Here is a 25,475-nt window from a genome sequence, read left to right as displayed (position 1 = left end):
ACACACACCCCCGCCGTTACTCATACTTGAATTTCGCAATCTTTCACAACGCACGAGGAAGCGCGAGTGAAACTCGATACGTAAACAAAGTTGTGTGGTCGCCTCCTGCTGGCAGTTTTGGGGACGTCACTAGTTTATCTGTGTTTATCACAACAGGACCGTCCACAAAAACTACTTAAACCAGCTATACATTTACCTGGTCAGCTAGTTTAAAAAGATGATGTTATCATGAGTGGGTGACTGAATAACTAGTTGACCAGGTACATTTTTTTTTTGCATTAATAGAAAAATTACTTGTAGTCACATCTTAAGATTTTGTTCCTTTTACAATTGCTTCAAGCATGGCCCAGCTAATCAAATATGTGAATTTGTATTGACTGGTTTTTACTGCAACATCATTCATTTACCCCATACTGAGATGTTTTCCTATTCATTTCATACACAGAGAGAGAGAGAGAGAGGTAGTGAAGTGGTGCTTAAGCTTTCATGTCTCATGTTTCATGTAAGATGTTAGTGAAATAAGCCCATTCTGGGGACATCTTAGAAATTCCAAAACTATGGCTCAGGAGCAAAGGAAATTAGATTTGCTTCTAGTACACAGAGATTCACACCGGTAATGGTACAAGGCAATGGAGTGACATTGCTTGCTTTTCCAGTTCAGAGTTTCTGGGAGAATAAAGTGAATGGAATGATGGTAGTTAGGCAGGGAGGGAACAATCTATTTTGGGACTTGTTAGTGCTGAAGACATAAGAACTGACACACCTACTGTAGACCAACTCAGTAAAATTAACCTCCTTCAGGTATGTAGCTATTTTAAGAGCTGCTTTTTTTGATGAGGTGTTTTGTTTGAGTGATGAGGTGTGGACATGAAGCTTTTACTGAGTGGAAACACTTCAGAAAGAGTTCTGATGGTATTTCACACAGTAAACAATACTTACACACACACACACACACACACACACACACACACACACACACACACAAAACAAATTGCTTGCTTTACAGACAAAAAAATACACACAATTTTGTTTAGTAAAGACTTTAGAATATTCAAATGTTTACACGACTGATTTGATTTTACATTTTACAAAGGAACTATTATTATACATACATGTAAGTTTACAATGACATTCTTTTTTTTTTCAACTTTGACCTGCATTTCATGTAGTGCAACCAAGTTCATCACTTCGTGTTCAAGCACAGAAACAGACATCAAAAAGCTTTAAGTCTTTTCCTGGATTTTTCAATTCAAAGGGGAAAACTAATGCAGGGCAGAGATTCTATGACATCAATAAAATCAGAGGAGTGACCTCATCACATGATCTTAGCCTGTGAGATGAACTTATCATACTTGCTCTTTAAAAAAGAACTTTGCATTTAATCTTCAGACTACATAAGTGCCTGGATGAGCCCCAGACGTCTGCCAGTTCATCTGGATGGATATGTCACAGTAGGGGCCAAAGTCCATCGGCCTTGGGTTCACTTCATTAGAAACAGTAACATCATCCACTTGACCACACCAAAATTATAATGCTTGTATATTTGTATAAAACAGGGGGAATTCAGGCAGATGGATGTGGTTGGTGGGGGACGACACTGCAGACACATTTAAATCTAAAAGCAGACGTGTATGGAGGCAAGAGAAGATGGCTGAAAGGGCCAGACACACTTAACACCACTGAGTTAACCGCAGCTGCTCCCAGACTCACTCAGAGACTCCGTCTACCTCTGCTGCAGTGATTGGTGCTCTCCTCCATCAACCACACCTCTTTAAGCTCATCAACTAATCCTCATCAAGTCCTAAATGAGCTACATCAGGTGTAGAGCAAGCAGACACCCCTGCTGTTTTAAATAACTAAATATCAGTACTTCACTTGTTTTCAAGGGGAAAACTGTACAACATGCAGTCAAATAGGTTTTTGAATCTGGATCAAACCAATCATCAAAGGAAGGAGCTGCAGAGGGACCGCACAGGATTATGGTCCTAAACCTCCTGCAGGCTGATGAGAACGAGAAGGTTCGCATGCACCACCAACTGAACAGTAACTTATTGCTCTTCACCCGGCCTTAAAAAAAAACTACAAGTCCCATCAAGCCCTTAAATAAACTAAAAGTCTCATCAGGTCTATAGCAAGCTAATGCCCCAGTGACTGGGCCATATAGAAAGAAAATCTGTGTAATAGGTGTGTTTAAAAATATTGACTGCTCAGAGAACAACTGAACTAGAAAGGAGAAAGAGAGGAAAGAGGGGGAAGAAAGCCCTAATTTTCCAATTCTGTAACAGCTCATAAGATCACAGGTTTGAACTGTTCAGTGACATCATAGAGTTACTGGCCAATTCCAAAGTGTCCGTTGTCCAGGGAGACCACACCCAACACCCCCATCAGGACCAGAGACAGAAGCTCCTGCTTCTTCTCTGGGCTTTTCAGCGTTCAGTCTCTGAATAAGCTAGTAGATGGTTTGAGACTGAGAGGTCTCCTTTGTATGGCTTGTTTCCAGTGTAACACTAACACAGAGCAGTGTGTGTTGTGGGGGTTTTACACGGGTTCCAAGGCGGATAACAATGCAATGTGGATAACAAACATCAGGTAATGATGCCGCTATGGTTTTGGCCAACCATTTCTCCAAAGATTTCCAGAGAGGAACCAGGTGAACTTCATAGCAAGGGCACCTCCTTTCACAGTCCAGCGCTGCTGGACCATTTCCCCCTCTCCCTTCACATAGGTGCCAGCTGTGGTGACATCATCATCTACGGGTGGCTCATAAAAGCAGGAGTGGATGTGGAATGGAGAGTCAGGTTTGGGCACCTGTCAGCATGCAGTACAGCCAACACACACACCCAGCCACCTCCATGAAGGACCCAGAGAGGAACCACAAGAGCAAACATGACAGAAGACAAGCCAAAGAGAAGAGACAACCTCACCAAAAGAAAATGAGGATACCTGAAGTTGTTCAATTCAAAATGACTTCTATAACAGTCTCACTATCCTCCTCTAAATTGAAGGACTTCATATTATATGCTTTTTGTTCATTTATGACATTCCACGTTCATTAAGTTTGTGAAACTTGAATGTGAAATGACAGAACATGATAATGTCAGCCATGTTACAGAAATAACTCCCTTTACCAACTAAAACAAAATAATGGCTCTTCACATACACAAACTGGATTATTTGGTGAACAGACTTCCTTCTCTTTTTTTGGTGGTTTATGCAACACTTCACCGAAAATATTTAGTGCATTCTACCTCAGCCTAACATTATGGGGAATTATTTTAAAATGAGTTTAAAAATGGCTTTTCTAGTTGTGTTTAAAATCACCCAATTCATTACATATAGGCTAGGTTCTTTGCTTGCCCTGGTTACATAAACAATTCCATTAAACAGGTATTTAGGTTTAAATTGTTTTACGTGATAAACAACCTTCCACAAACCAGCACGCTTTGTTACTCCAGCTTTCCCATGTGGGGAAAGCTGCAATCCTTTGTTAAACTCCCCACTGTCTCTGCTAAATGTCCTCAGCTAAGGAGTGAAGATTCCTGTTCAATAGTTGAGGTTTCCTTTGTGCCATGTGTTGCATGGCTTGCAATGGATCTGTATTGCTTTCTATTGCAGAAAGAGACAGACAGACATCAAAATGTCTCCAACTGGCCTGAGAAAGACTCATGTAGGGATTCCGTCCCAATTATCACATGAAGTTTGTTAGTAATGTTAGTGTGGTTTTCATTTTTCAAAAACAGATAGACAACAGATAGATTTTACAAGCTGTTTCAGTCAAAGTCAAGTATACTGTGTACAGGACTGTGGTCTGATGGTGTGGGTGGATGCACTGCCTGTCCTGAGGGGAGGGTCTGGTACAGGTGTAGACTCTAGCTGAAGGTGTAAGGCCCGTGGAGCTCCTTTGGCTTCAGATGCTGATGGGATGCTGACTAGGTGATGACTTCCAGAGTGATGAAGGCCAGTAGGAGGCATTAACAGACCATCCAGTCCATACACACTGGGTAATTCATCTGTGGTAGTGTATGCACATGCGTGTGTGCACACATGCGCGTTAGGAGAGCTCAAAGCCTGTGTTCATGCTGATGGCGTAGCGGAGCTTGTCTCGGAGGATGCTCTTCTTGCTGTAGTTGGGCAGTTTGAGCAGGTTGAAGCAGGTGGAGGACGTGGGCAGACGCCCACCTGGCTCCTTCTTACGGATGGTGAAGAAGCCCCGGAGTACGCTGCCCAGAGTGTCACCCGTGTCCTACACACACACACACACACACACACACACACACACACACACACACACACACAGAGATCAGGCTTGAAGTGTATGAAGCATACTGGTACTACTACTTTTACTACCACCACTTCAACCATGCAGTGATGATAATATTTGAAAATAAATAACAACAACAACAACAACAATAATAATAATCAAAACATGTATAGCTGATCTGACCTGGTCGTCGGAAACCTCCACACAGCGGATGGAGAAGGGGGGTTTGAGGTAGGCAAAGCCCAGGAGGGGGGGTCTGGAACAGCTGGTGACAAACTTAACACAACACCACCACCATCATAATAATTAAACACTAACATCATCACTACCACAAGTATATTAACTACCACTTAAAGAACACATTAAAGCCATTAGCCAGCACTTTAAAGATGGGTAAAACCCGCTACCAAGAACTTAAAGGACCAAGTTTAGTACACATCTCACTCCATTCATACATTCATGCATGTGACTCTGGCTCAGTGTGCAGAACAGCATGTGTGGTTATATACTCAACTTCATACGCCATTACAGACTACAATGGAAGTTCAACGTGCCTTACAGATATACATGTGAACATTTAAATATTCACAAAGTGAAAAAGTACTAATTCACTGAGTAAACTGTGGTGTCAGGGGAATAATAATCCATATAAAACAGTGTGGACTGTCAGCTTGGTGCTGTGTAGTCTACAGGGTCACCTTGAGGAACATAGCTCTCTCCTCTGGAGTGAAATCGCTGGAGAGGATGTCCCACAACCAGATGATCACCCTGTGACTGCTATGGAAGCCTCCGTAGTACACCGTGTGTTTCCTGATGGACACACACACACAGACACACTCACGCACGCGCCAGAGCATCATGTTACAGCCATAGCTCTGGTTCTAATGCAGGAGGTGAGATACAGGGTGGTCTGTAATGAACCAGACAGTGACAAGTTCTGTTAGTTCAAATGTTGGACTTCAGCACAATGAATATGAAATGAAATCATAACTATAATGTTAATACACAGAACGTCAGTTTTAATTTCGCATTTAAATTTGCATTGAGAATTAGACTTCATGACAACACAAACTTCAGTGTGTGCTGTGTGAGCTTAAAGTGAGACGCACTTGAGGTCATCGAGGTCGATCTCTGCGTTGTCCCCGGAGATGAGCCTCTGAACCTCAGGCGTGGAGAACATGTGCAGCCAATCTTGGCTGATGATGCTGCGGAAACCGCGGATGAACGCTGCCGTCTGCTCCTTGATCTGTGTGTGCATCCGAAAGTGCGCCATCAGGTGGATGTAGCTGATCCTGCAACACAATTTACGTCACACTAAGGTCTGCTTCAGTTACAGTCTCTTTGTCTTTGACACTCCTATCCTACAATCTTTTTCTCTGAGCCGGATCTGAGTCAACAGCCCCTCTGTGGTTCAGAACCTGACTGGCACCTACACAGAAGATTAGCAGGTTCATGGTGTGTCACGCTCTGAGCTCTTTTTACTCTGTTCTGTTTTAGCATTAAGTTTCACATGGCGACACTCAGGGAAGAAAGACATGCGTGTGTTCTAGACACGTTCCTCATGTGTTAGAAGCATCCTCATGCTGCTTGGCCTTTAGGACAGGAGGAAGGACTCACTTGTTCTCATTAGTGACGGCCATGGTCTTCCCCCCTGGAATCAGCTCATGACACACTAACTGTTGGAAGAGAGAGAAAGTTAAAATATGAGTGGAAGGAGGTTGAGTGAGTGAGTGAGTGAGTGAGTGAGTGAGATTTCTTTACCTGTCCCATGACGTCCTCATCATATGAAAGAGTCAGCCCCAAGTCACTGACATCACCATCATAGCGCTAAAAGGCAAACACACAAACAATTTAAACAGATTACAGTTTACTTGATTATTCTATAAATTGAGAATAAAGTCACCAAGAAAATTATCTTCATCACTAAGTACAGCAAAATTAAGTATATATTTGTATGTTATGTTAATTGCTGTTTTTAGAAATGTCAAGTAGCTAAGCTAATACTGTTAGCATGTATGCTAGCAGGTAGTTTACAAGCTTATATTTTCATATTCTAGAGTCAAAAGTAAGGTTTGCTTGACATCTGTCATTTATGTTTATAGATGCGTGTGAGGATGACAAGATAGTCACTCCAAATCACAAATATTACACACCTGACCTAATTAAAGAAAACTGACTTTTGGGAGACATCCCAACCAGATATTAAGATTCTTACAGTACTAAACAGAGACAGACCTTCCAGGGAGGACTGATCATATTCTCAGTAGGTAAAGAGCATTTGTCCCTTTATGACTGGACACACACACATGCGCGCACACACACACACACACACACACACACACACACATACATACACATACATACACACACCTTTATGGAGGTGAGGTTCTTGTAGAACTCTGCGTCGAGTGAGGGCAGCTCGTCGATGAAGCTGAAGGTGCTGTGGTGGTGTCCCAACACCTGGCCCAGGAAGAAGGGGGCGAAGGGCACGTCCACCACGATGCCCTCATACAGAGCCTTGCCCAGCATCTTCCCCACAAACTCGAACAGCTGCAGGTGATTCTCGTGGATGCTGGACGTGGGCGACGGGTACAGTCGCTCCGTGCCACTCGTCGTCTGGGTGGGTAATCAAAACTCACTTCAGTAGAAGTTCATAAAATCTTGGAACTGATATTTCATTGGGCAAATATATGTTACCTGTCGAGTGAAAACACTTCCAGGTTGCATTTTGTTTAAAATCCCATGTGCTTTATCAGCATTCATCAGGATTTGTGTGTTAAATGAAAACATGTTCTTTCATGAGCACCTTGAACAGGTTGAGTGCTGGGTTGAAGACCTTCTTAATGATCTCCTCCAGAAACTCCTTAAACACCCCGTCTTGATCGATCCCTGCCTCGTCCACCCCCAGGTCGTTTACAAACTTCACCCGGATCACCCCCTTCATGGAGTTCACCGGCAGCCTGCGTAGTTGGTCATAACCATCCTGAAGAGACGGGATGGAGAGACGAAAGAATGAGGAGAAACAGAGATACTGACGAGATGAGGTGAAGGTTGAGCCGAATTACTGCTTAAAACATCACAGAGGAAACAAAGTGAATTTTCTGTATCTGCATATATTTAGCAGACTATATAATGAAGGACGGGAAAACCCCTCACCTCCAGCATGCGGGAGCGGCGGATGGTTATGTGAGTGACGTGGGGTGAGGCGGAGCTTGTTTCCACCAATCCCAGTGTCTCCTTTTCTTTCGTGACAATATTCCGGAAGAGTAGAACCCTCTGAGTGGAAATTGGAGAAGTGTTTAGATAGAAAGACTGACAGATGCATAAATACTGTACTGTATACAGTAAGAAATATTTATTTGTGGAGAACTTATGTGCTTCACAATACAATAAAGCAAAATAACTGAACTGATTTTCTGACAAAACTGATGTTAGATTGGAGTAGAAGAGATTTCAAAAAGATTTATGTAAGGAGTAAATTTATGGCACTAGGAGAACAGGGGAACACTGGCGTTCTTGTGTTGGACACACTAGGGGAACACTGGCGTTCTTGTGTGGGATGACGTGGGGGAACACTGGCGTTCTTGTGTGGGATGACGTGGGGGAACACTGGCGTTCTTGTGTGGGATGACGTGGGGGAACACTGGCGTTCTTGTGTGGGATGACGTGGGGGAACACGCGTTCTTGTGTGGGATGACGTGGGGGAACACTGGCGTTCTTGTGTGGGATGACATGGGGGAACACTGACGTTCTTGTGTGGGATGACATGGGGGAACACTGACGTTCTTGTGTGGGATGACGTGGGGGATGTACTGTAGCAACAGCTGGGCTCTCTTCTTCCCTTTCTCCAACTCTTGGAACAACAGACTCGGCTTCAGGTCCCTGATTCCACACACGCATGCAAACACGCACACACACATACACAAACTGAACCACCTGCAGCCATTGCAAGGTCTGCTACTTATTTTTTCAGTATTAAACATCAGTTCAGTATTACACGTCATGCATATAAGCATTTACTGGGTAAGAGGGTTTTGCTGGCTTTGATCAGGCCTTTGTCATTATCCAAAATCACAGCACTTCACACAGTATTAGACTCCTAAGCAAAAACTGTAGAGGTGCACCATTAGTAACACCAGTACTGATATTCGCAATCACCACTGAAGCCAGTATTAATGGTACTGATACTGACTGGCACTATAAAACATGGGAATAGGTCATAGCAAAGAAGAGGCAGTGTGTGTGAGAGTCTGTGTCTCACTTGTGCATGAGGTGGAGTTTTTGTTTGTGTGTGTGTGTGTGTGTGTGTGTGTGTGTGTGTGTGTGTGTGTGTGTGTGTGTGTGTGAGGGGCAGTGTGTTATGTCTGAGAGGCAGGGACTCACTTGCGGAGCCAGTGTTCGTCTGGGCTGAACCTCCTGCGACAGTCTCTCTCATACAGCACCATGAGCCAGCCATGGACACTGTAGAAGAGGTCCAGCCTCTCCCCCTTTGCATTCTCTGAAACACACACACACACACACACAAAATCTATGAACTGTTTCCTGGGAGTCTTGAAGAGCTTCTTTTACACACAGCAGTAGCCATGCCAGTAGTTCTGCAGCAGATTTCAGTCCTACTCACGCCTTCTTTATATGTTCATCAGAAGAAAAGGGGAACTCACCCAGAATGCCATCCCAGATCATTTTATACACAAATGTGTTCAGGAAGGAGGAGATGGTGATGAGCTCCTCCATCTTAAAGGAAATCTGCTCCTCATAAACCTCAATATCGTCCAGGATCCTACCAACAAACGTATAACATTACAGAACATTACCACAAAATGTGTGTAACATTACCAGGTGGCTGGAGCAGTCACGCGTGCGTACCGTGTGTATTGGTGTAAAATGGTAATGTTATGATGTGTCTGTAGTAGTGGTGTGTATGTGTGTGTGCGTGTGTGTGTGTGTGTGTGAGAGAGACACAAATGTTATGAGGTGTCTGTAGTAGGAAATATGATACAGTAAATTAAAGTCTAATCAGTTGTTTTACCTGTGATGTGAACTGCCTTTAGCCTGAGTGAGTGAGTGAGTGTGTGAGTGTGTGTGTGTGTGTGTGTCAGTCACTAACGTGATGAGGTGTCTGGAGCAGTCACAGAAGAGCATGAGCATGGCCAGTAGGCATTTGGACTCGTCTGTGTCATTGTTCAGACACTCCAGGAAGAGTTTGAGTCCCCCCTGAGGACCCAGTTCACAGATAAACGCCCACAGCTTCGGCAGTAGGTCGTCCAAATACGTCAGACCTGCAAGTAAACACACCACAGTAACACACAACAATAACCGCTCAGTTAGATCTGCATGCAAACACCCTGCAGTAAGACACCACAGTAAGGTTCAGAATCGGTTCCAAATTTCCGAGAACTGGCTACTCACAAAAAATGTATTCCACTTATTGATTCCTACTAACGCATTTTATGCTTCAAATACACACCCACGATTTGTGCAAGAAGCGTCCGTGAGGAGGCACCTATTTGCCTGGACCAGTGTGTTGTGTAATATGTCATAACATAGTTCTGTTTCGTACACTGCGCTACAGCGGGAATCGCTCAAAAGTTTGCCTCCACTTTGTGAGAGAAAACGAAAAGGGGACATGCAGTATGTGTGGAAGGTTGAGCTGTTGTGAAGGAGGTTGTACGTCCAACATGGCCAAACATCTCAGGCAACATCCTGATACTGAGCTACAGTAGTGCTTTAGCCAGCTCCACAGATGGTGCTAACAACTCACTAGCATGTCCCCAGTACAACCCTTTCTCCTTAGCAAAGAGGGTCACAGCGCAGGGACGGCATTTGTAGTAAATGGGTTACAGTGAGCCACCATCCCTTAGGAAGGCAGAGATTCAAATGTTAAAAAAGTTAGCACGATGTTAGTTTTCCTCTACAGTATTACCAAGTTTTATGTAGATAGTTGATTTGTTTTTCCAGGCGCTAAATCATTATTTCTCTTGCTCACTGGGGGCTTGGACTTGGACATTTGTAAAGCTGCTTTGTGACAACATCTGTTGTAGAAAGCACTGTATAAATCCAAAGTACACTCTGCCCCTCCAGAGAAAAGGCAGATATGCTAATTTTTCTAAACAAGAACTGTTAGAAAGATTAAAAAAATACATTTGGCACCCTTTTTCCTCATTTCGGAATCAAAGCTTGGAATCGATAAGCAGAACTGGAATCAGAAACAATAAAATTCAAACAATACCCAACCGTAACACAACACAGACACACACCACACATGCAGACCTGCACACGTTAACAAACCACTCGTTCAATTAGGACGAAGCTTCATCACATACAAGCTCTCAGAGGTGAGCCGTTATAAACAAAAAAAAAGAGTGTCAAAGTAAGTTAGGCCAGCCAGTAACCCTGCCATACATTTCCATCTAAAATGTTTGAGCAAAAATTTTAGAGTATATAAGTTTCAGATTTTCATCCTGTTTAATTATTCTCCATCTGGAGAATTACTGCTTGATTCCACATCTTTGTCCTGCAGTGTATATATTATTGCATAACTACTTTGTGTGTGTATCTGACCTGTGAGGATTTGCAGGCGGATCTGTGTGAGCGTGGTGAGGGCCGTCTGGTACAGCACACACACGCTGCAGATCTTTTGCACCTCAGCCGAGTCCACCCTCCTCCCTCCGATCGGCTTCAGGATGTTCCGCACTGACGCTGACTTCTGGAAGGCGCGCTTGAACAGGTCTGGCGTGCACAACGCAGAACACACCCATCACCAACACACAGCAGAAAGCACGACACCAAAACTACTGCCTTTACATAGATCGCACACTCCATAAAATATCAGAAAGTGGCTTTTCTCTACAGCGTTAATGTCCTGTTCTTGCAGCCTAGCTTCTTTTCAAGGTACACTGGGAGGTACACTGGCTCACTTTTGACTGGCAGGTTGTTCTGCAGTGTGGTTGGCTGGGGAGGTGGAGGGGTGGGCTCTTGGATTTCTAGTTTTTTGCTGAGGACGTCACAGAAGAGTGTGCAGATCACGGGTACGCCCCACAGACACTGCAGCTGCCTCGTCACCAATGGCATGGACTCATTTAGCCTGCGGGCAGAGCCGTGTATATTAAAACCAAAGTATTAATTAACCACAGTAATGAAATGATCCTGCTGTACTGAACCTAAATAAACAAAGAATGAAAAGTGAAAAAGGTGCAAGAGAGTTAGAAACGGAGAAACAGGCGATGTGTATGGTGTATACGTGGCGTACCCATAGTCGACGGTCTGGGAGAACCAGCCCAGCACCGGGTGCCAGTGGGTGAGATTGGACTTCTTCTGTGAGACGTATCTCTGGCAGTAGGACAGCATGTCCGTCAGGTCCTTCACAAAGTGACACGCCTCCAGCTCCAGCACCTTCACATTCAGGTAGCCCAACTGAATCAGGTTACCTCCACACACACACACACACACACACACACACACACACACACACACACACACACACACACACACACACACACACAATTAAATCCCAGATCCAAACACTGATTAATATGATCCCCTGTTAAAGTGCACCATGGGCGATCAGGAACGCTAGTACGAGCTATACAAGCAGTTGGTGGAACTCCCAAGTATATTCATTCCTTAGTGACTCTGATCTTCAAACTGTCGTATAGTCAGAATTAGACGTGGACATATTTTCCTTTTGTTTTTTAGAGACCTTATATTGATAAGCATGCGGTAAAGATGTTAAATATCTGCCTTCCTGTTACAATGAAATTACTTCCAGTCACACTAAAAATGCAAGTGTAAGTTATCATATGCAAATGTAGGTAGTAGGCTATTTCATATGTTTCATATGTATGTGCGCACTTCACTTATTTTGCCCTAAACGGCCTCCCATACGTTCTGGTTCCCCCAGGCTGCAGTTCAAGTCAGCAGTACAGCACCCTCAGTGACACACACACACACACACAGTCTTACCCAGTAAGCAGAGAGTATGGCTTCCCTCTAGACACACACAGATGTCCAAGCACTGTTCTTCTCTACTCAGGAACAAGATAAACTTCCTCATGAGGTCATGACTCTGGATAGTAACCATACACTGCATGTGTCGCAGGCACACAGGCGCGAGCACACGCGCTCTCACACACACACACACACACACACACACACACACACACACAAAGTCAGTTTTTTTAGATTGCCTTGTGAAGGTTCCTAAGCTGATCTGACTGCCTAATGCATCTCTTGGAGGTACAGTGCTTGTGCAGACACATTAACTTCTGCTGCATATGCAAATTTTCCTCAGGTTTGTTAGAATATGCACATTCTTTTTCTTCAATATATACGAGTATGTGTATGTATGTATGTCCACGTGTATATGGGCGTTGTCTGTATGTATATGTATGTCCACTTGTATATGGGCACTGTATGTATGTATGTATGTATGTGTGTCCACATGTTTATGGGCATTGTATTTACAGTGGTGTGAAAAAGTGTTTGCCCCCTTCCTGATATCTTATTTTTTTGCATGTTTGTCACACTAAAATGTTTCAGACAATCAAACAAATTTAATTATTATACAAAGATAACACAAGTAAACACAAAATGCAGTTTTTAAATGAAGGTTTTTATTATTAACGGGAAAAAATCCAAACCTACATGGCCCTGTGTGAAAAAGTGATTGCCCCTCCCCCTTGTTAAAACATAAATTAACTGTGGTTTATCACATCTTTAGAAAGCTGAGTTCAATTTCTCTAGCCACACCCAGGCCTGATTACTGCCACACCTGTTCTCAATCACTTAAATAGGACCTGCCTGGCAAAGTGATGTAGACAAAAAAAAAAAAAAAAAAAAAAATCCTCAAGTGAGATAGCATACTGTGATCCAAAGAAATACAGGAACAAATGAGATACAAAGTAATTGAGATCTATCAGTCTGGAAAAGGTTATAAAGCTATTTCTAAAGCTTTGGGACTCTAGTGAACCACAATAAGAGCCATTATCCACAAATGGCAAAAACATAGAACAGTGGTGAACCTTCCCAGGAGTGGCCAGCCGACCAAAATTACCCCAAGAGCGCAGCGACGACTCATCCAAGAGGTCACAAAAGACCCCACAGCAACATCCAAAGATCTGCAGGCCTCACTTGCCTCAGTTAAGGTCAATGTTCATGACTCCACCATAAAAAAGAGACTGGGCAAAAATGACCTGCATAGCAGAGTTCCAAGATGAAAACCACTGCTGAGCAAAAAGAACATGAAGGCTCGTCTCAGTTTTGCCAGAAAACATCTTGATAATCCCCAAGACTTTTGGGAAAATACTCTTTGGACTGACGAGACAAAAGTTGAACATTTTGGAAGGTGTATGTCCCATTACATCTGGTGTAAAAATAATGCAGCATTTCAGAAAAGGAACATCATACTAACAGTAAAATATGGTGGTGGTAGTGTGATGGTTTCGGGCTGTTTTGCTGCTTCAGGACCTGGAAGACTTGCTGTGGTAAATGGAACTATGAATTCTGCTGTCTACCAAAAAATCCTGAAGGAGAATGTCCAGTCATCTGTTTGTGACCTCAAGCTGAAGTGCACTTGGGTTCTGCAGCAGGAAAATGATCCAAAACACACCAGCAAGTCCACCTCTGAATGGCATAAGAAAAACAAAACAAAGACTTTGGAGAGGCCTAGTCAAAGTTCTGACCTGAATCCGATTGAGATGCTGTGGCATGACCTTAAAAAGGCGGTTCATGCTCGAAAACCCTCCAACATGGCTGAATTACAACGATTCTGCAAAGATGAGTGGGCCAGAATTCCTCCACAGCGCTGTAAAAGACTCATTGCCAGGTATCGCAAATGCTTGATTGCAGTTGTTGCTACTTAGGGTGGCTTAACCACTTATTACGTTTAGGGGGCAATCACTTTTTCACACAGGGCCATGTAGGTTTGGATTTTTTCCCATTAATATCATCCTTCATTTAAAAACTGCATTTTGTGTTTACCTGTTATTTTTGTCTAATACTCAAATTTGAAACATTTAAGTGTGACACATGCAAAAAAAAAAAATCAGGAAGGGGGCAAACACTTTCACACGTATGTATGTATGTATGTATGTATGTATGTATGTATGTATGTACGTATAAGTTCTTACTTCAGGAGTAAGTGTGTTGAGATGGGAAACGACAGCAGGGACAGACATGATGTGGATAAGGAAAGACCTCAGCAGGTTATCGGAGAAATGAGCTGCTATGACAGGTCTGTACCACACACACACAAACACAGACAGTGAGTTAGTGTTGAGTGTTTAACATCGTTTTTCAGAATAGAAAGAGAAAAAAAACTGAACAATCTGTAATTGGATGAAAATGTGGTTTGCATGGTAACAAACCTGAGTGACAGAGTGAAAATGGCTGTGAGTGTGCCTTTGGAGAGGGAGGGCCTTGACCGCACCAGCCCATTGGTTAACAGAATCTACACAGGGTTCAGAAAGCACAGGAAAATACAACAATAGTCCATTACACAGTATACAACACTGAACAAGAAAGCTCAAACCAATGATGACAGCAGATAAAGGTGTGTAAGGTATTTAAATGAGCTGCACATGCAGATGAAGGCATGTAAAGTGTTTAATTGCACCTGTAGGACAGAGTAGAAGCCCTTCTGGTTGAGGTGACCCATGATGTTCTCACACATCCTGTTCAATGCAGGTTTCATTGCCTCTCCTATAAGGAACCACAGGAAAACAAATGCCACATTTCCTTTAGTGCACCAATGAATCATTAGAATGTAAGGAACGTGATGAGTATTGTGGCAGTGTTTAGTCACGGTTTAGTGCAGGTCTGAGGTTGAGGGGGAGCTTCGTTTGCTCACCTTTCCCTCGCACTATTTTCCACGTCGTCGTGTCGGTGAAGGTGACTAGCATGGTCAGATAGAGTGTCACTAGCTTGTTGTCTTGCAGAATGTCTGGCTACAGGCAGAGAGGGGAAACCAAGCAGATGCAGAGGCAGCCATTTTAGAGCAACTGGTGTAAAATGTGACCCAGGTCACTGGCAGACTCAGGGCTGGACACATGGACCCTGTTACTGATCATAAAAAAGCACCTCTGACCTGCAGCTGCAAAAAGCTGGTTTTCAGGCAGTATAAGAGTATTAAGTAAATACCTTCAAGGTTTTGAGGAACTCACAGGAGATCCACAGCACATCTTTGATCTGTTTGATCCAGGCAATGGTGAGGTCTTTAGAAAGAGCCAAAGAAACATACCACACCTACGAGGGAGGGGGGGGGAGGAAGGGAGGGGGGCAAAAAACATATGTCCCTTTCACAATACGCTCCATCATATTCATTTATTTACAGGAAATAACCACAAAATGTTATGGTACTAGTAATCAGAAGGTTGCCCGTTAGTCCACCACTGCCAGCTTGCCACAATTGGGGCCCCAGATCAAGACCCTTAACCCTCAGTTACTCAAGTTGTGTTCAGTCATAATCATAAGTTGCTTTGTATAAAAATGTCAGCTAAATACTATAAATGTTGATAAATGTACACGCTGGTGCACAGAGTTTAACATAAAATACCTACTTTGCTCAAGCATGTTCATTTATTAACATGAAATACTCACTTTGGGCTCATTTTCAACTTCCATGCTACTCAGAATAGTTCGACACAGCTTCTCAAACCTCTGTAAAAATTTAAGAAAAAGTACAATGAAGGAGAAATATTTGATTTATATAAACACACACGCATGCGCACACAGACTAAAAGACCTCAGTTCAAATCAGAGGTAACTTTAACAACTGATTAGACTTTAATTTACTGCATCATATTTCCAGTGGTTAAAAAGCTACATACAGTGAACTTGGTGTATCTTTAAGCCGATTCGAGAAGATTGTGTAGTGACTTTTAGAAGCTTCTGATTGGCCAACTAAAAGTTTGTTTGGTACAATGACATACAAATATAAAAATCCTGAAATCCTAGGACCAAAACGCATGCATAAATTTACTCCCTAATCTGAACCAACATGCTGTGTTAAAGGTTCAAATTTAACCCCAAGATAACAACAAAAAACTGGTAAAGGAGCTGGTGTCAGCCACCACAAAAAGTCCCACCTCCCAGCGTCAAGCAAACAAGAAGCCCCTTGGCCAAGCGTCAACTCCCAGACCAGAATAAAAAAGCCAAAAAGCCTGAAGTATGCAGGTTATCACCAGGACAAAGACCTAAACCTAGACAAAGACCTAAGCATAGACACTCAGCCTCCCAGTCTGTTGGAGCAAGTGTCTAGTCAAGTAACAAAAATTGGCCTGAAATAATAAAGGTTGGGGCTTTTAATCCCCACCAGGGATGAGGAGAGGGGTTATACCTAATAAAGTACATAACATTTAGTTCCATAGAAAACCTGTGGACTGAAAGCTGCTCACCTTAGAGCATGGTGATAACATCACCAAGGTCGTGGGTTTGAGTCCCAGGGAGCGCACATACTATTATACTGATAAATATGTAAATCACTCTGGATGAGAGCATTTGGCAAATGCTGAAAATGTAAATGGTGCAATAAAGGGGCAGACATGGCATAGTAATCTTGAGAAGCTTGTGTAAAGCTACTCAAAGTATTTAAGATGGGAAATGGAAAGAATGGCACAAAATCCTAACAGTGTATGTAAACCTTTGGACCCAATGTGATTTACTAAATTAAAAAAAAAAAACGTGTGTATCTATATCTATCTATTTCTCTCTTTCTCTGTCTGGGCTCTTATTTTGAAACTTCTTAAGTAATATAGCTCATAACCATGACACACATACACAAACATAATTCTTTACACATTTCCAATGTTACTTTTAAAAAAGCATGATGACGCATACCACTTTATCATCTTTTCCCAATATGAACAGTAATTTCCTTGCGATTTTCAAGATGGACAATGCATTTCTCTTTATAGGTCCCGCCTCACTCGCTATGAAGAAGTCGTCGACCTCTTTCCTGAAGTGGCAAGGAACAGAAATATGAGCAGAAGACCCACACTGAGGGTTTATCCAGCAGGAACAATCAACGGATGCATCAGGCCTGTAATCCAATAATGTCACAAGTCTGCCCAGCTGTAAGTGAACATCCACAACAAAAGGCATCACAACCAAAACTCAAATCAATACTCACTGAAATCAATACCCTCTAATCACTGGCATTATAGATGATTTAACAGCCATTTGTTACATGAAAACCTTTAGCTGATGTGTTAACACAGTAGCTGAGGAATTCAGCCTTTGTTTTTGATAGATGTTATCAGATTTAAACGTTATACCTACCTACCTCAGTATAGCTCAGTTTATTGATGAATATGGGCACTAAGAGTTAAGCCAGGATCATTTTTCCCCAAAGCTGCTGAGAAAGTGACTCTCTGAGCTTAAACACCTTTGAACAACGCCTCCCCGCACACCAACCCACTGACGCAGGGCTCTGTCTAACACCCCAGCAGCCCGGAGCCCACCTGATGTCCCTGTGCAGTCTACAGCGACAGAGGAAGCGGCGGACCAGAGCCTGGATCTGCGTGGCTGCCCGCTCTCTCTCCTTGACGCCCTTCCTCTCCTCACGTGCCAGTCGCGCCTTGTCCAGGAACTGCGACTTGGACGTTTGCATGGCACCGAACATCTTCTGTTCACTCCAAACAGCTGTGCAGAAGGGAGGCAGCAGGGTCGGTGGTCACATGACTTGAAAAGCGTCATGGCTGAGCATAAATGTTCAGTTGGTTTTTTTTTTTGTTTGGTTTTTTTTTTAATTCTAAACAACAAATTCTGTATGTGGAATGACTATAGAGTCCAAGTTGATAGTGCATAGATGACGACATGTAGATTTTTTTTAATTAGATATTTTATTCAACAACTTTGAGATTTAGCTGAATATTATTTCCGCAGGTGGCAAGTAGAAGTACTGACTATTACATTTCCTTCAGGTAGTGATGTGTGTTGGCTTCAATTGTGAAGCTCATATGAATGTCTAATGATATCGTACGTCCACTTCTTTAAAAGTCGATATCCTGGGGTCCATTAGGGCAAGAAAAATAGAACCTCTGAGCGAGACCTCATATTCAAGGAAGCTTTATGGTATTTCTGTATGAGATAAAATGATATTGTTACTCGTCCCAATGAATCACAGTGACCACAAAAACACCAAAGTCTCTATACTGACAAACTGCATTGATGATGATGACCATCATTATTACTATTAGTTATTAGTAGTATATTTATAAGAAAAAAATGCATGTTATAAAAAAAACTTGGTTTTCTAGAACACTGATCTTTGTGATATTGTTTGAAAACCTTCAGCACCAGCATAACATGTTCATAGCTAATTTATTCTCTGTTTGTAAATAATTTCCATCGCTTTCAATCGCGACGTATTGTCTCCGTATTTAAACAACATCGATTCCTTCGCTCTCAATCGCGATTTATTCGATGTAGAACCGTTAGTTATGCTAGCCACCAAAATAAGTGAAGATTCCACTGGGTTTGATGAGCTTTGGTTTGGTGCAAATAGCAAACAAAAAAAACCGCTTATTGTGAACGTCAACCTATCGTCTTAAACAACACACGTACTTTATGACTGACATTTTAATAGAGGAAATGTTGCTTTAGTTAAGCGAAACAAATGGTTAGCTTTCATTTGTGTACACAATAAACCTGATGGATTGTGCACAACTTCGAATAAATTGCACACAAGTAAAAACGTTGCCGACTGTCTCGCTAACAAAACAATCATGCTAGCCAGAAAGCTAACCTAGCTAGGTTATCTACATAGGAACTTTGCAGCATTTGATTTGTAGACAGTAGACAAATATTGTTGTCACGTTTCAAAAACACACGAAGGCAAATGCTAAAGACAAACTAGGCCAGAATTTAGCACACAATCGACATACCTCAGCGTGTGTGTCTTCTTTCGAAATGTAAACATTAAGATGTCTTTCTAAACTGCTGCCAATAATCCTACATTGGTGCATCCCGTAAAACCTTCCGGAGAGAAACAGGCATAAGTGTAATAACGGCCGCTCCCACGGTCTTTTAGAGGCTATTTGTCTATGAAATAAATAAAGACATGTCACGTCAATACATGCAAATTATAAATAGCATTTCTGGGTATATTTAGTTTTATAATAGCTCACATTTCCCGCTCGAAGAGAATATCAATTTCTTATACACATTATACATTGAAAATTTCATTTTAACGTTTTCATAAAATGTAGGAACTATTTTTGATTAAGTCTGCGATGTTTTAGAATGTTTCTTTTTCATAGTTTTCGGAGACATCAAATTCCTTATTGAGATAAGTTATCAGTACAAAATAAGTTTCTGTGGTTTGGGATCGTGCAAATAGTAAGAGTTAGAAAATGACTGTGGCCTAATAGTGTTGTGGTAATCAAGTTTTACGGCTCTTATATTTCAAACAGTTCGGAAACAATTTCAACGGTCCTCTCTTGTGAACTTTCCTAGCGGACGTGTCCATCTTTGGCCGGAAGTGACTAATCGTTACCAGTTCCAGGGCCCGAAGACGTCGGGGAATTTCTATGGTAAATAACGCAATCTTTGTTGTATTTAATAGCAATACTTTATCGTATTCGTCTAGTATATAATTGTTTTATATCTTTTACATCTGTCGACAGCGCTCTGTGAAGCAAGTCGCTACCTTAGCTACGTTATCTAGCTAAAGCTAAAGCTAGTTCGATAACACCAAAGGATCTTATGTTATGAATGGTTTGATAACTGTCTACTTGGTCTCTTATAATTAGTTATTATTATTAATATACATTATGACCGTCACTTGAGCGTAGTCATCCATACAGTAACCACAACCGAGTTTTTTTGCGACGCAACCAGTTGGCTAATGTAATTGGTTTAGCTAGAGCTAGCTAAGTTAGAGTCTGGCCTGGTAGACTGGGCAGGCTACGATAGGAGTATGAAGGGTAGCATGGTTTACATTTTAATGTAATGGACTGAATGAACGTTTTTTTAAACTTTTGTTGCGACCTTCGAATAACAGTAGTTTCATTTTGTCGTAGCTAGCGTTAGCTAGCTGACTAAAGACATTACTATCGGGTCATTGTTACTAAGGTGTTACTCAATTAGACTTTAATAATATACAGTACAAGCAGATAGGTATTCTGTACTTCTAATATTTGTGTTTAATATAAATGTTTATATATATATATATATATATATATATATATAATATGTGTGTGTGTATAATTCTGGGTGTAGGGGGGCAGGCATTCACCCTGGTTTTAAAGATCCACTACCGAGTCATAAGCTTATAGTGGGGATCATGTGTAGTTGTAACTCTGTCCTCTGTGCATGTGTATCTGGCAGGAAGAGATGTCCGGAGAAAGTGCGGTGAGCTCGGCTGTGCCGGCAGCAATGACGCGGACCACCTCGTTCAAGGGCTCCAGCCCGAGCTCCAAGTATGTGAAGCTGAATGTGGGCGGGGCGCTGTACTACACCACCATGCAGACTCTCACTAAGCAGGACACCATGCTGAAGGCCATGTTCAGTGGGCGCATGGAGGTCCTCACCGACAGCGAAGGTGAGTAACTTCTCTAATTCCAGATCAGCCCTCCTGCTGGTTGCTGTGAATGCAGTACATGTGTACTTTATTCCATTATACAAGTCCTAACAGGAGACCATTGTAAGAGCAATGACTGGTCTGGTCTCGGATCACTTTAAAAAGTCATCTTCCACTGAAGCTGTGATTCCTATCGATTGTTAATATGAATGAATGGATGGTTGGTTGATTCAGCAGCAGATTAAACATTTACAAAAGTAGTGAAAGGTCTTCTCTCTACTTTCTGTTTTTTATAGTGACCTGCTAATAATATTGACTGATCAGCAGTTTTCCTTCATTGATGACACATTTTGGCAACATACATAAATCATTCACACAATTATTTGCAAAGGTTAAACTCATTGCTAAGTCACAGCACTCAGGTTGTTCTCTCTGTCAACCCCCTCCCTTCCCCGCAGGTTGGATCCTAATCGACAGGTGCGGGAAGCATTTCGGGACCATTCTAAACTATCTGCGGGATGGTGTGGTGCCTCTGCCTGAGAGCCGGCGTGAGACAGAGGAGCTACTGGCCGAGGCCAAGTACTACCTGGTACAGGGCCTGGTGGACGAGTGTCAGGCCGCACTGCAGGTACCGTTTACCTGAGCACAGTACGCTCACCTGAACACACCAGCAGGTAGCACTCACCTGAGCGCAGCATGCTCACTTGAACACACCAGCAGGTACCACTCACCTGAGCGCAGCATGCTCACTTGAACACACCAGCAGGTACCACTCACCTGAGCGCAGCATGCTCACTTGAACACACCAGCAGGTACCACTCACCTGAGCGCAGCATGCTCACTTGAACACACCAGCAGGTACCACTCACCTGAGCGCAGCATGCTCACTTGAACACACCAGCAGGTACCACTCACCTGAGCGCAGCATGCTCACTTGAACACACCAGCAGGTACCACTCACCTGAGCGCAGCATGCTCACTTGAACACACCAGCAGGTACCACTCACCTATATATAGTACAGTTAGCATAAACTTACATACACCAACAGGTATCTCACCTGTATACAGTACAGCTATTATTAATCTGCATACACCAGTAACACAGCTAGCAGGCAGCCCAACTCAGAACCGTTAGCTGCCGTGTGCTAATATGGCGGTCGGACATTGTACAGCTTGTATTTGCTCATTCTGCAGTTCCTCATCTGTACTTTGCTACCAATTAACATGTGATTGCACCCCCCCCCCCAGAACAAAGATGCATATGAGCCCTTCTGCAAAGTGCCCTTGGTGACGTCATCTAAGGAGGAGCAGAGGCTCATCGCCACCTCCAATAAGGTGAAGCAGTCAGCACATGCCCCTCCTCCGTGAGCGGGGTCATCCAGTCCTGGACCGCCTCAACTGCCCAGTTTAAGTGTTTGTTTTGCCAAGCATGAGCCGAATTGTGTGTGGTTTTGTTTGGAGTCTGGGCGGGGCAGTTATCCTCCTTTATGGCTGGCATTGCATTACTGTGTTACTGCAGTATCACATATCCCCATGAAAAAGTCCATTACCATATTTTGATCTGTCTCTCCACAGCCTACTGTCAAACTACTGTACAACAGAAGCAACAACAAATACTCCTATACCAGGTGACTGCATGTGATGTTTATTGAATAGCAATTATTCATCATTGCTTTAGATGTGTGCCATTAGTCCACAAGTCCTGTGGTCTAACTGACCCTAGGGCAGCTCTCTGGCTATTAGGTTTGGTATTTGTGCCACAGAGTACAATTCTGTACATTCCCAAGGTAAATTAATGAATTTGGGCTCTCTCTCGCTCTCTCTCTGCAGTAACTCGGATGACAACATGCTGAAGAACATTGAGCTGTTTGATAAGTTGTCCCTACGCTTTAATGGTCGCGTGCTCTTCATCAAGGACGTGATCGGTGACGAGATTTGCTGCTGGTCCTTCTATGGCCAGGGCAGGAAGATCGCCGAGGTGTGCTGCACCTCCATCGTCTATGCCACCGAGAAGAAGCAGACCAAGGTGAGCAGCAGGAAATCCCCCACAACTCCATTTCTGAATAGAACTGCTCTTGGGTGGTGTGGCCTCCCAAGGTGTTCATTTGATATGTTCTCCTGTTGGCTGTGTCCAAAACGGCAGCTGGGTTAAGGGTTACGGCCTGCTTGTGAAACCATAGTCTTGCAGAGACCGGAAGTGTCACGCAGCTTGCACTGCATGATTTGAACGAAGCGATCCAGGCATTTTGTCATAGCCTGTGGAGGTACTGCTGCTAGCTTTGATCTAATTTCTAGCAGCTGAAATGCTAAAGAAGTGTACCTGTTGAACGCTGCCCTCCCAGGTGGAGTTTCCCGAGGCGCGCATCTACGAGGAGACGCTCAACATCCTGCTGTACGAGTCGCAGGACGGTCGCGGGCCAGACAACGCCCTGCTGGAGGCCACAGGGGGCGCCGCGGGACGTTCGCACCACCCCATGGACGAGGACGATGAACGCGAGCGCATTGAGCGCGTGCGACGCATCCACATCAAACGCCCTGACGACCGCACACACCATCACCAGTGACCCAGCCCGCTGCCCCTTCAACCTTTGACCCCTGACCCCACCCCCCTCCCCCTGTCCTGTGCCTTAATGACCACCAGCTCTTCATTTGCTACACTGAACCCACCTTTCTTTAACTGCTACTGGACAGACGCACACGCATACACATCTCTAAACAATATTCAGGGTTTAGCAGTCAGGCCCTTATAAGATACAGTGGAGAACTGTGACTGTAGTACTGCATACATTGGGCACTTTGTTTCTTGGGATTTTGCATTGTTCCTAGAATGAGAGATACCACCTGGTCTCTGTGTTGCGTGACGGGGATCCTTCGTGTTTTGTTGATGTGGAGATGGAGTCTGTATAATTGAGGGTTCATGAGCTCACAGAACTCTCTCTAATACAGGGTTGTTTCAGCCTCCAGGATGTTGGGACACAGACTGAAATGGTTTCATGTAATGCTCACTTCCGTATTGTACATACAGTCTCTCTTTGTTCAGCCTGTCTTCCAGGTTATAATAAAATCAGTAGATTAGCAGCTAGAGATGACTGGCATGATGCTCGGAACAGCACCATCATTCCACCTTTTAGGGCTCGTTATGTCTAGGGCTTGCCCGGCCTTTCTGAACATAGAGGGCTGTGTCCTGGTATGTGACAACAGTTTTTGTTGGTGCAGCAAAAGCTGGCAAACTGTTCTAGCTCCTGATTGAGAATTTGGAAACTAACAATGTTAGTTTTGTGAAGTTGTCATATTTTGTAATGTAATAAGCTGATAAGTGAAAAGCTCCCTCATCTGTGTGTGTGTGTGTGTGTGTGCGGACTGTAGATTTGTGTGTGTGTGTGTGTGTACTTTTTGAGGGGCTTTATTGGGACTTGTGCGTTTTCTGTCACACATAATTGAAGTATCATTCATTGAAAGCCGTTTTTTATGTGGGTCTGCAAAGTAGGTGGATGGTTTGAATTTGCTGAGAGTTTGACTTTAAGTATTGATGTTTTATGCTCTGAAAATGGAGCTTGTAGAATTTTTAACTTGTGTGGCATTCTTGTTTCAGCCACGGGAGGTCAGTGTTGAGCCTATTTCTGCTTCAGAACCAAGGCACTCTTCAGCGTGAGCAATAAATAAGCTATCATGATGTCACTGACATTTACTTTCGTTCTGAATTAATGCCCCAGATTGCGAGTTGGAAATGGTATGTTGTTTCACCAGGTGATATTTAATTAATGGCAGATAGGTAATGTGTTCTCCGTGTGAGTCTGGCAAGTGATTGTGTCAGATGTTGAAATTGAGACTTCAGCAGAGGCAACAGATTGTACATGGCTAATTGACTAATGGAGACAAAGGCCTCGAAGGTAACCAGAGACTTTGTGGAATTTGTGGAACAGCAGCCTCTGCTGGCCAAGTGTTATCACTCTCACTGGTGGCAGGAGTCATTTTGTCACAATTCTAAGACTGCAGAGCTGGGAAAAGTGTATCTTCTACATGTTAATGACAATGGTGGTAAAGCATAGAGCTGGTCTGATATTAGCACCCTGGGCACACATTTAATCAAGTGAAGAGTGACACTGCTGATCCTGAAACAGGGCCCTCTGAGTTTGATTTGTGTAGAGTATAGCAGACCCAGCTGATCCTAGGTCAGCACCCTTACATTGAGAAGTTTGCTAAAGATGATTTCAGATCTGTTGTTTGTTGAGTGTGTGTGTGTGTGTGTGTGTGTGTGTGTGTGTGTGTGTGTGTGTGTGTGTGTGTGTGTGTGTGTGTGTGTGTGTGTGTGCAATGTTCATTGTCACTTGTTAAAGGCATATTTAGAAATTAATACAATCTGTATACTGTAGAGATATTTGTACAGTTGTACACATGATTTAAATAAACTTTTACATACAAATATATTTATACACACCTTATCACAAATAAAGATTTCTACAAACTTCATAAACTTCATGTCCTTTGTTGCAATGCCTTTGTATATCTAAGTATAAAACTTATGTACATATTGATTATGTATCATGAAATGGAAAAGTAAAATGGGGATGGGATTTGTTCATATTTAGATTTCATGGTGGAAAAGTTGAAGATTTTACATGTGCTGCATAGAGGGTGGTGAAGTTAACAAATAGCAACTGTTTCTGTATTCATGATATGACTGAACGCTTCCAC

At 43.0% G+C, this 25,475-nt stretch overlaps 2 protein-coding genes across 5 annotated transcripts; one reads left to right on the top strand and one right to left on the bottom strand.

Moving 5' to 3' along the window:
- Positions 1-3,989: 3,989 nt before the first annotated feature.
- On the bottom strand, positions 3,990-19,227 carry ube3b (ubiquitin protein ligase E3B). Of its 4 annotated transcripts, none has more exons than XM_026996194.2 (27): positions 19,144-19,219; positions 18,164-18,337; positions 17,719-17,899; positions 17,096-17,213; positions 15,857-15,916; positions 15,398-15,502; positions 15,108-15,204; positions 14,874-14,959; positions 14,626-14,708; positions 14,389-14,494; positions 12,224-12,344; positions 11,511-11,688; positions 11,179-11,345; positions 10,823-10,990; positions 9,369-9,540; positions 8,923-9,041; positions 8,645-8,759; positions 8,044-8,143; positions 7,418-7,537; positions 7,068-7,244; positions 6,632-6,877; positions 6,023-6,088; positions 5,879-5,937; positions 5,371-5,553; positions 4,960-5,071; positions 4,445-4,537; positions 3,990-4,243 (listed from the first exon to the last, which is right to left on the bottom strand). In XM_026996194.2, the coding sequence occupies exons 3-27, from the start codon at positions 17,877-17,879 to the stop codon at positions 4,052-4,054; spliced, it is 3,204 nt and encodes a 1,067-aa protein (XP_026851995.2). In that variant the 5' UTR covers positions 17,880-17,899; positions 18,164-18,337; positions 19,144-19,219; the 3' UTR covers positions 3,990-4,051. The 4 variants fall into 4 exon arrangements, with proteins under 4 accessions (XP_026851995.2, XP_026851996.2, XP_026851997.2 ...); XM_026996195.2 differs by having other exon boundaries at positions 18,170-18,337; XM_026996196.2 differs by having other exon boundaries at positions 18,240-18,337.
- Positions 19,228-19,545: 318 nt separating this feature from the next.
- Positions 19,546-25,254, top strand: kctd10 (potassium channel tetramerization domain containing 10). Its single transcript, XM_026996198.2, has 7 exons — positions 19,546-19,791; positions 20,588-20,801; positions 21,239-21,408; positions 22,029-22,115; positions 22,356-22,408; positions 22,611-22,806; positions 23,123-25,254. Exons 1-7 carry the CDS (start codon positions 19,789-19,791, stop codon positions 23,342-23,344), a joined length of 945 nt encoding a protein of 314 aa, XP_026851999.1. The 5' UTR covers positions 19,546-19,788; the 3' UTR covers positions 23,345-25,254.
- The last annotated feature ends 221 nt before the right edge of the window (positions 25,255-25,475 follow it).

This window comes from Electrophorus electricus, chromosome 5 (assembly GCF_013358815.1).
Source record: "Electrophorus electricus isolate fEleEle1 chromosome 5, fEleEle1.pri, whole genome shotgun sequence".
In the NCBI taxonomy this organism is placed as follows: domain Eukaryota; kingdom Metazoa; phylum Chordata; class Actinopteri; order Gymnotiformes; family Gymnotidae; genus Electrophorus; species Electrophorus electricus.
This window is presented reverse-complemented; position numbering and strand designations above follow the sequence as displayed.

Coding starts and splice junctions, on each gene's coding strand:
- ube3b (XM_026996197.2), bottom strand. CDS start 17,879: ATGTTCGGTGCCATGCAAACGTCCAAGTCGCAGTTCCTGGACAAGGCG. Junction 15,205..15,397: donor AGTTCCTCAAAACCTTGAAG/GTATTTACTTAA, acceptor CTCTGCCTGTAG/CCAGACATTCTGCAAGACAA. Junction 4,538..4,959: donor AGAGAGCTATGTTCCTCAAG/GTGACCCTGTAG, acceptor TGTTGTGTTAAG/TTTGTCACCAGCTGTTCCAG.
- kctd10 (XM_026996198.2), top strand. Junction 20,802..21,238: donor GGTCCTCACCGACAGCGAAG/GTGAGTAACTTC, acceptor CCTTCCCCGCAG/GTTGGATCCTAATCGACAGG. Junction 21,409..22,028: donor AGTGTCAGGCCGCACTGCAG/GTACCGTTTACC, acceptor CCCCCCCCCCAG/AACAAAGATGCATATGAGCC.